The sequence below is a fragment of the Bidens hawaiensis genome, unplaced genomic scaffold, assembly GCF_021521415.1.
Source record: "Bidens hawaiensis isolate Kalapana, Puna unplaced genomic scaffold, B.hawaiensis_p1.1 tig00006968_1, whole genome shotgun sequence".
In the NCBI taxonomy this organism is placed as follows: domain Eukaryota; kingdom Viridiplantae; phylum Streptophyta; class Magnoliopsida; order Asterales; family Asteraceae; genus Bidens; species Bidens hawaiensis.
In genome coordinates, this window is record NW_027491478.1 from 1,257,555 (window position 1) to 1,269,199 (window position 11,645).

At 34.4% G+C, this 11,645-nt stretch overlaps 1 protein-coding gene across 1 annotated transcript; it reads right to left on the reverse strand.

Moving 5' to 3' along the window:
* Positions 1-8,859: 8,859 nt before the first annotated feature.
* On the reverse strand, positions 8,860-11,192 carry LOC143634059 (F-box protein SKIP1-like). Its single transcript, XM_077102238.1, has 2 exons — positions 10,831-11,192; positions 8,860-9,591 (listed from the first exon to the last, which is right to left on the reverse strand). Exons 1-2 carry the CDS (start codon positions 11,160-11,162, stop codon positions 9,018-9,020), a joined length of 906 nt encoding a protein of 301 aa, XP_076958353.1. The 5' UTR covers positions 11,163-11,192; the 3' UTR covers positions 8,860-9,017.
* Positions 11,193-11,645: the final 453 nt, after the last annotated feature.

The window sequence follows — 11,645 nt, forward strand, 5'->3', positions numbered from 1 at the left end:
TCTTATTTGTATCTATGTTTATGTATTTAAATAATTTGTATTAAACATAGGATCCAGTTATCATTGGGTGATTGTAATTAAGATCTTGACATCAACTTGTTGTGTATCACCTCATATGTGTTATTTGTGCTGCGACAAATGTGAATTTTATCGCAATCCCCACTTTTTAAAAGTTTTAATGCTTATAAAATATTTTTTTGGGGGGAGGGGGGAGAACACGCTTCATAAATTGCATTTTATTTTTACAAATGTATTAAATGCGATGAGTTAAATTAGGCTGACATAAATTGCCCGGTATAAATTACCAAGTCGTTATAACAGTTAACCTCAAAGTAGGACAGAGAAATATTAATAGATCTATTGGGGTGACGCCCCGTCACTTTCTAGTCGCTCCGGGTAAAGTTGTGCCAGATATTTTGAGTATGGTATGTTTTTTGTTATTGATTTAATAGTCATATATGCGTCATATTCTTAGCTAGTTTATGATTAATACGGTTTGTTCAAATAAATTAAATGTTGGTTTTATAGAAAAGTTATGAATTACCTCCGTACTTATACGATGAGGATTTTAGTGTGAAAATATAAATTGTCACACTTTGGATTAAAAATGTTATATGTTTACGCTTTTGAAATTAAACTTGACTTCGGGCCTACTAGGATGAAGAAAATATTGTTTAAGGTTTATCATCTTAATGAAAAGACTAAGCGGTTGATTTTATATAAAACCTCGTGGAAAAGACTAGGAGGATTTTACATAAATGTTTTATTGAATCTTTCGTAGAAAATAACGAAAGAAAAATTTCAAACAGGCCTTCATGAAAGGTCGAAGGAAATTGTTTATGCAAATGTTTTATCAAAGGAAACGCTTTGATTTAAAATACTTGAATTATAAATTGAGAACTCACCAACCTTTGTGTTGACAACGTTTTTAAAATGTGTTTCAGGTAACTAAGGTAAAAGCTTCGTGAAGGAATGTGGGAATAGCGGGCGTCATGTTCGAATTGAAAAAAGTTGGATAAAAATGTTATTTTAATAAATGTGTACTAAACTCATGTACAATGATTTTATATTATAAATAAATTAATGCCCAACTTGTGTAAGTGTTCGTGTTTGAATATTATTGGCTAAACAACGTCTATCACCGCCTAAATTAGCCTAATTAAATCTCCATTTTTAAATTAACGATTTTGGGGTGTGACATGGATGCATACACATAAAAGATGATAAAAAAATAATTGATACATGTTTTATATGAGGAAGTAAATGGGTAAACTAATAGTAAATATACTTAACTCTTTTTTATGTTAAGTTGTATGAAGACATGAGTAGGTCATGGCGTGGACATTAGAGAGATCGTTGTACCTTATACCTATCCACGTCATCAATACTTGTGGATAGTATGCGAGTGCTTATACGAATGACAGATGTTTCTTTTATGGATACGAGTAGACGTTGCTTTTATGGATATATATATGACATCCGAACTTTTAATAAAATAAATATAATAATAGATTTACTATTATTAAGAAAGTTTATTATTTAATAATAAATTATGAGCATTTGCTTATGAGACTAATAAAATATGGACTTAGAAATAAATATGGACTTAAGGGTAGTAATGAACTAATGTGCTTGAGGTCTATGTCCTTGAGGTATTTAAGTACCTTAAACCTGCCCTTAAAACTCTAGATCTCATTCCATCCATTTCACCTCCACCTAAAGAAAAATACTTAAAACATGCACGCCCTGATCTAGAAACAAAGAGGAACAATCAAGAATTATCTAATATTCGTGTGTCGTGCATTTATAAAAAAAGATCAAGATCAATCGCGTGCAAAATCTAGATCTGAACTGACCTCGAAAAAGTATGTTTTAGCTAAAAAAAAGGTATGTATTTCATGTCAGATTTCCATAAAAATTGGTAGAATGTTAGATCAGTACATAGTGAGTATTAAAGTTGCAACATTTCTCATAAACGAGCTGATCAGTTTGGTTTGGTTTGGGATAAACGAGTAAAGCTTGGTTCGTAAAAAGGATGGATAAAAGAAGTTGGTTTTACATAAAATTTATTATGGCACTAGATCGGGATGAAATGCTCAGCAAAGTCTCAAGCTTTACGATAAACGAGTTTAGGAAAAATGCAAATGCGAAATGGGAATAGTATTTGCAAATGGGAATACTGAGTTGCAAATGCGAATATTAGTTTGCAAATGGGAATACTAAGTTGCGAATGGGAATACAAAGTTGCAAATGGGAATACTAATTTGAAAATGAGAATAATAAATTGCAAACGAGAATACTAACTTGCAAATAGGAATACTAACTTTCAAATGGGAATACTGGTTGCAAATGGGAATACTAAGTTGCAAATGGGAATTAAGTTGCCAACGGGAACACTAATTTTCAAATTGGAATAATAAAATGCAAATGATAATACTAACTTGCAACTGTGAATACCAAGTTGCAAATGAGAATACTAAGTTGTAAATGGGAATACAAATTTGCAAATGGACAATGAGAATACTTCTTATTAAACAATTAACCATGATACATAGCCCAGTTAAGTTAGTAAGTGTTTGTAAGATTAGTTAAGTTAATGGGGTTTGAATCCGTTAGCTTAGCCAACTTTATTAAGTATAATTAAGTTGTAGAATCATCAATTAACAACTAATTGGTTAACAGTTAGTCTTGCTCAGCTAAACAATGAAATTACTATTAATTCGGAATGCCTCAGGATCCAACTGAGTTCTAGCCCCCTTTTTTTTCCTTTAAACATTTTTGGAGATGTATGCATTCTAACAAAAGAAGATAAAATATGGATATGACATGTTTTATATGAGAAAATGGGTAAACTAATAAAAAAGGAAAATACTTAACTCTTTTTATGTTAAGTTGTATGAAGAACATGAGTAGGTAGGGGGTAATTGTATCTACCTGTCCACATCATGAATGCTGGTGGGCAGTATGTGAGTGCTTATACGATAGACATGTGTTCCTTCTATAGCTAGTAAGAATGATAGTTGATGTGTTGTTGCTTTGGTAATAATAATGTATGTTTCTTATATAGTTATGTGATAAATGTACCTTAAATGGTTACATGTTTACTGTTCTTTTTATAGATACGCGCTAACGTTACGTGATTAGACTCTAAGGTTCCTTTTATGGATATGTGTAGGCATTCCTTTTATGGATATGAATATACATGTTCCTTTTATGGATATGAGTAGACGTTCCTTTTATGAATATGAATATATATGTTTCTTTTACGGATATGAGTAAACATTCCTTTTATGGATATGAAAATAGATGTTCCTTTTATGGATAACAATAGATTGCTCGGTCATGAACAAGAATAGACGGCTTGGTTATGAGAAAGAATAGGAGTGTCGGTTGTGAGCGAGAATAGGATGCTCAGTTATGCACAAGCATGAATGAACCTAGTTGTGAAATGACTGATAGACTGACATTGTACAAGTAAATAATTAATGAGAAATGTTATGTTATGTATGAATATCTGAAAGATGTGATTTTATTATAAATCGTGAGAAAAAATGTTAGAACTCACACAACGTATGGCTAACTTTTAATATGCATGCAGGTATTGTGTTGACATGGCAAGCTTGAGGTGCATACGAGACTATCCATATTGAAGATTATATTAGAGAAAGAAGTTTTATGTAAAAAGTTTTAGTTTCCGCTGCAAATTGTATGAGCTTCCGACTGTGTTAAACTTATTTTATGAGTAAATCTAACGCCAAAGTAAGGTTGCTGGGTCCGAGGCCTTACACTTTGGAAAGTCTAAATTCGCGTACTCATGTTTATGGTTTAAAATTTTCCGAAGTTGGGTATGGTCCGGTTATGAAATCGGGATTCTTGGTAGGAAGATTAATTGAAGGAGGGGGTGTTTATGATGGTTATGATAAGAAACAATATTTTTTTGAAACTATTGAAGATTTTGTAGAGGTGCCAAATGTACAAATTGATGAGGTTGTTACCCATTAGAATGAAGCTGTATATGATGACTTGGATGCCATCAAAGATGAAATTGTTGAAGAATATGTTGAGGTGCAAAATGCACAAACTGAGGAAGGAGAAAATGTTGACTCAAATGTCATCGAAGAAGCAACACTTTATGATGGTTATGATAAGAAACAAGATGTGTTTGAAGTTGTTAAAGAGGTGCAAAATGCACAAACTGGTGATGTTTTTACTCATTACTATGAAGTAGAAAATGATGACTCAAATGTCATCGAATATGAAACTATTAAAGAATTAGTTGAGGTGCAAAATGCACAAACTGAGGGAGCCGAAAATAATGACTCAAATGTTATCAAAGAAGCAGCAGTTTATGATGATTACGATAAGAAACAAGATGTGTTTGAAGCTGGTGAAGAGTTTGTTGAGGTACAAAATACACAAACTAATGAGGTTGTTATTTATCAGAATGAAGCAGAGTATGATGACTCGAATGCCATTGAAGATGAAACTATTGAAGAATTTGTTGAGGTGCAAAATGCACAAACTGATGAAGCCAAAAATGATGACTCAAATGTCATCAAAGAAGAAGTAGTTGACGATCTTAATCAAAATGCACAAACTGATGAGACAGAAAATGATGACTCAAATGTTATCCAAGATGAATTAGTTGATGATATTATTAATCAAGATGGTGTTATTGAAGAAGATGTTGCTGATTCAAATGACATAGAGATTGCAAATGAAATGGAGGATGAAGCGAAGAACGAGTTAGACGACATCAAAACTAATGATTCGTTGATCAAGTTCACAACTTTTGATTTAACACTTGCAGTATTAATTGGGCATATGCTAATCTTGACATGTTTGGGTGCCATTTTTGTTTCAAGACATAACAAGGTCGAAAAAGAAGAATTTAAGAATATCGAACCGTCAACAAAGGCACAATCTTTGAAAGAGGAAAACAGTTTCTAACAAATGAACAGTCTTTACCTTCACCTTTACCATTACATACGCTAGAGAATGATATTATTAGCCGTGTTCATAATATTCCATCAGTTAAGTTGTTATGCCAATTAATGTTTGGTGAAGAAACTACCAATAAAATATCATCAACAATATCATCTCAGATGGAAATGTCAATCGGATTCTCTTACAGTCAAGAAACTGGTGTGACATTCATCAAAATTTGTATTTGTATTCGAATATGTTTACCCGAATTTTTTTGTAATTCGGATCTTTTTTCATTGATAAAGTGGAGTAATTATTGAGTATTTATGTTTGTCATGTTGTTGTAATGTTATGCAAGTGTTTACAAGTTGAATTTAATGTAATTCGAGCCATTCTTGCATTTAAACCAAAGTTCAAAGACGTAATGTGCAAAATTCTCAAAATTCTGGATTTTTGGTTTCGTTGTGTAGCGCGACGGACCTAAGCTAATCCTTCGCGTAGTACGATGGAGTCTAGAAAATCCGCCAGTCCTACCTTGTTCGCGCTACGCAACTGAGGCATCTATTACGTGACCTTTCATGTTTAAACACGTTTAAACACTCTTTAACACCATTTTGAACGATTTTGAATGTTAGTTAATATATTTTATTGTTATTAAGCACGTTTCAACTCTCAATTCTCTTTTTCAACACAATTGATTGAGTCTAATAGTCACTTCAAAGGTTTTATGAACTCTTTAACTATCTTGACCAATTCAAATTATGTTTACAACCTACTTGACCTTGTTCAACTATAAATAGACCTTCATTTCTCTGCATACAACTTTGTCACACTTCAATCCACGAAAATCTTTGTGTTCTTCAAGCTAATTAATTTTGCATTATTGTTAAGTTTGTATTTCAAAAGTGTAAGGCCCTGATCCCGGTGCCCTACTTTGGTGTTGGATTTACTCATAAACACAGTTCTAAATATCAGAGTGAATTAAAACTTTTGTGGAATAATAATAAAAGTCAACCATTCATTACAAACATCCATAACTTGTCCTTTTTAAAATATAACATAAAATGTAGTATCAAACACCATGACAAATCTTCAGATGCCAGCCTCTTCAATTCTGCCATGTGTCCCCTCAAGCCAGCTGTCTCAGTCTATTTACCTGCGTGCATACTAAAAGTCAGCTACGATGAGTGAGTTCTAGTTAATCATGCAACATACAATGCATTCACATACTTACATATATATACGTATATGAAGATACATATCACATACTTAGCATGTTACCTTTCTTTTATTTGTACACACATACTTTCTTTATTTCTTTCATACTTTCATTATTTTAGCCAGTACATTACATAGATAGCTATCTATTCGTTTTAAAGAGCATTTCGCCCTATAACATTTGCATATATTATTAACTTCTGCAACTCTATGACCTTCGCATATATTATTAATATCTGCAACTCTGTGACCTCCGCAGATATTATTAGGGTCTGCAACCACGTAACCTTCACATATATTATTAGGGTCTGCAACCCTGTAACCTTCGTAGATATTATTAGGGTCTGCAACCCTTTAAGCATACGACCATACAACCATACATTATCTTCATTTAATTTATTACTTTCATACTTCCGTTTAACCCTTTCTATAACTTTCATATATTATTCATACATCATTCATAAACATTCATATATCATACATACGTCATTCATATACATTCACAAGGCATACACTTACCACTTAAGGTAAGTGTATTAACTAATCACATCGAATATGCACACAGCCCCGAAAACATAACAAGGAAATAGGGCTAGAAACTCACCTGAACTCGGTTCCTTTCAGAGATGGTAACTCATTTCTTTAACTAGGGCATGGCTAACTGTATAACAATTACACGTATTAATCAACTATCAATATTCGTATCGTATTTCTAGTTAATATAACCCTCAATGAACGGGGGGTCCGAGGGCAGTGCCCCTGGCAGTGGGATTCTAGGGGAGGCAGCCCCTAGTGGGGTCTAAGGGGCAGAGCCCCTGGCTGGGGTTAAGCTGCTAGGTCAGCTTGGAAAAATTTTATTTTCATTAACGGTCAATAACAAAATTTCAGTAGAATTCTTAAATTATTATTTTATTCGTTATGAAAAATTCATTCTGGCTAAGTATCATTTGTCATACCATTCGCTATGACGAATGGTCCCATTCGTTATGACGAATGACCTGATCTGAGCATAACGAATGACTGAGGCCATTCGTGCTTTTATTTAGACGAATGAAAGGCTCATTCGTTACAGGAGCACGCGAAGGTACCTATAACGAATGGCTCCATTCGTTGTCTCCTTATGGCGAATGAATGGATGACGAATGAATTACGTCATTCGTGACTTCTGTAGGACGAATGAGGGCTCATTCCTTACGCATGCATTCTTATTCATTATGATTGCTTAACGAATGTCCAATGATTCGTTCAATCATGACGAATGAGCATCGGTCTTATCCAAATCTTTGACTCAATGGTCAAGGTTAAAATTGATTAGAACAGAAGCAGTCAAACCTCCCCAGATTTTCAATTAACATTCAAATCACGATGAAACAACGCAATTTTGGTATCATAGGACTCGCAACCCAACGCTTACAAACCCTATTCAACCAAACGTCCAAACGTTCGTGTTTAATGGGGTATTTGATTGATGTTTATATATGGTTCTTCATACCAACGATTAACTTATCAAATGTTAATGGATTGCACTGTGAATCCTTTTGTTTGATTCTTTTTTACCATTTTTGAGTAGATCTAGAATACCAAACGAACCGAGCATGAACGAACAAGTTTCCGTTATAAACGTACCTTTAATGAATCGGTTTCACGAACCCGATCTAAGCTTGATGTCGGTTTTGGCTTGTTACGACGTTCTAGCACCAACAAGCTCGGGTTTTAACCTTCGGATCTTGGCCCGGGATATATGAGGTGTTTGTGTGTGTTTTTGAAGGTGTAGGCTATGGTGTAGAGATGGATGAAAATGGAAAGAATTAGGGTTTAAGGGGTATTAATACTCCTTTAAGCCCATGGACCTAAGATCCATTCCATCTCCATCTCTTATTCCATCTTTTAATATCCAAGCCCACCCTCTTATAGTTTATTTATCAAAACTGATACACGACACGTTAATAACATTTGAAATTTCCTTTATTAATATTATCGAAAGTAGGATGTTACAAAAAGTTAAACTGTGAAGTTCAAGACTTTTTCTTTGTCCTTCTTGATCTTCATCAGGGTATGCCTTAAATTGTTTTCCAACGTGTTCGGTTTGTTTTGAATAAAATAATTTGTTAAACTCAAGGAGTTGATTTGACAATTTATAAAGATTTGTTGTTGTGAAAGCTCTTAGTTTAAATTTGATTTGGCAAACAACCCTTCAATGGGTCGAACATTTGGGTAAAATGAGTCTGCCTTGCATGTTATCAATCCCCAATTATGTTGCCTAATCTAAAGAGGTCAAATAGGTTAGATCCATAGAGAACTTCACTAGTTGTGAGAACTCGAGAGAAGCATTTCAAAACACGAACACAAATTTATTATATAAAGTAATTGAATTTAAGTCATTGGTTATCTAAATTGCTCCTAAGTCACCAGGTATTACTCATATATCCAATTGAAAACCTTGAACACGACACAAGCATGTAACAATTTCAGTTGTTTTCAAGTTAAGAGTAGATGTTTTAACTTCGAAAAATATATGGATTGAGTTCAAGTTTTACCAGTTTAACACCTCAACCCAACACAGTTAACACCCCTTTAACTATAGCCCCAACCACTTGTAGCAAAACATCATTGCTCCTTATTAGTCCAAACTCTAACCTCCTAATTACAGTAGTTAAAACACACAAATCAAAAAGATCAACCACCACATATATCTATAATCTTTTGTTGTGTTCAATGAAGTATTTAAATCAAAAATATTATTACTAATGTAACTTTAATTCAGTTTATAAAGTTTCATACACACATCTACACTCAATATAAACATAAAAAGATGATTTTAACACAACAAGCTTATATAACAACATGATCATCTATTATTCTTTGTTAAGATATCAAAAACGAAAAGCATTGGTTTGGAACCGATCATCATACAAACTCCAATGCCCATACCTTTCCGCGTTAAAACCAGCCCTCGGGATATAAAAGTTGGTCTTCTTAACATTCTTCAAATTAGTCAGGCCCGAAGTCAAATTCGCAATATCCCGGTTCGTTACATTCACACAACCCGTTAAATCCAAATGCTCGAGGTCTTTACACCTTTCGGTTATCAAAGCGAGGCCTCGGGCCGTCAATTTGGAAAACCTAAGTTCAAGGTGAAGGATTTGCGGCATGAAGTTCGCGATTGCCGCGGCTTCCGAGTCCCCGTCTTGGGGACACGCGTTTAAGTAGCTCGTCGGGACGATTCCTATGTGTTGTGAAGGGTCTAACCCGTTCATTAGGTTGCGTTTTAGGGTTGAAAGGTGGGGGCATTTTTGTCCTAATGCGAGTAAGGATTTGTGAGAGATTTCATAGCAGTAGCTTATGTCGAGTTCTTTGAGTTTGGGGCACGCGGACGCTATTTTCAACATGGATTCATCGGTCACGTTTGGGCAGCTCTTGATTGATAATACTTCCAGGTTTGGGCATCTGTTAAAAACAAAACAAAAAAGAACCATAATTCAATTAAACATGAACCAGTCAACTCACTCGGGCCTCAGGATCTCGACTCAAGGTACAACGTACAGCTATGCACATGAACAATGGTTAACAAATATATAAAAACCAAAAACAAACACCTGAATGCATCACTTGTCTAGCACACAATCAATTATAGATACTGATTGTTTGAAAGTGTATCACGAAGGCAGTATACCTAATTTAGTTTGAAATTACAGGTTGAAAATAAAAAAAATAAAAAATATCACTTATGTAAAACGTTTAACTTGGCAGTTTAATATTCTGAACAGAAAGATTGGCAAATATGCATATTCAACACATTATAATTCAGCTTCTAGATTTCAGATCCTACCTCTTAATATCAATATGCCGTTTTCAAATCTCAGCTTTGTTTAAAACTGAGTTGCTTGGTTTTCAAACAGCTGAAACCGGTTTAAATCAAGCTGGCTGGCTTGGTCAAAATGAGCCGAGCTAATGAGCTAAACTGAGCCACATACATAGTTGTTAATAGCGCTCATGGCAAATGATATAGTGATTAGGGTAGCGTAGCAGCAGGGTATCGCTATCTGAGTTTGGCGCCCTAATAGTGTGATAATTGATAGTTAGCGGGAGTTTAGGTTTTTTTTTCTTTGTTCTCTTTAAATATAAAACGAATTTTTAGCGTTTTTAGCGATGATACAGCACCAGTCTCTACCAATTCCACCAAAATCACTTAATTTCATGAATGAAAACCCTAATTTAAAAAAAAATAAAAATAAAAATAAAAATAACACCTTATCAGTAAACATCAAAAAACGCCTGCTATTTCATCACCATTGCTACGTAGCATATAGGTAAGTTGTTGCTATTGACGACTATGATTCCTACTATTCACAACCGTCTATTAAAGGTGATTAGTTACTACAAAACGATTGCAATAAAGTGGCAGACAAACAGCTGTGCTGCAACCCCTTTGAATAACAAAGCCAATCCTACTAAAAACGAAGCTTTGGACATAGGAGCTGAAGAGGTTCCGTAACCCTACTCAAAAAATTCACAGCCTCTGGGGCCAAAAAACCAAAAGTATCAAGAGCAAATGGGAGAAAGATATGTTGATTCTCTAAACAAGCTTTCTCGTGTGTCCCCTCCTACAATCTAAATCACAAATAAATGATCACAAACAAACCCTAAATCAAACAACTTTGAATTATAAAATAAAGAAACCAGTACCGTTTGGCAACGAAGTCAATCGCCCGATGGGAGCAATGCCTAACTCTAATCTCTTTAAGCCCTCCTTCACTCCACTCCACCACACTCCTCACCATATTATTCACCTTCCTCTCAAACTCAGCTGTCCACCACCTAGACGATTCAACCGGGCGCGATTTGAAGGCCGATTCCAGATCGAGTATCGTGTGGAGACAAGGATCTTTGGAGACTTGTAGCCATGACTTGCAGACCAACATGGGGCCTAGCCATCGGTCTTTCAGAGAGAGACGGGTCAGGATGTTCAGGAGACACTCGTGGGTTAGATCCGACCACTTTGAGTCTGACTCGGCCATTGGTGGTTGTTGGTTAATGTTTGAGGTTGTGTGTTTAGTGTGTTTATGTTTTGTTGGTGTTGGAGAGGTTAATGTTTATCCAGACACGTGTGGGTGTATAATATTATTATTTTATTCATCTTAACGTCGTATATATTTGACTAATTAAAAGAAAATTTTGACGTTTTTTTAAAAGAAGCAACCAAAGAAAGGTTTTATTAAAACATAAATAAATAAAATCTAATCTACCTATCTACCTATACTAATAAATAAAAATAATGAAGATGATGTGTCATGACCACATTCAATCATAGGTTTCACTTTCCTCAAATTTTCTAATCTCTACTCTCCTTAATCCATGCTATCCATGGGTCATAAATTTAATTGACATGACCCATTAGTTTAATCCATATAAAAAATGTGTTTAATGTAATTTAAATCACACTAACTTTTACTAACCCATTACATCTAATTTTACTATTAGATATTGAAAGTTTCACCATG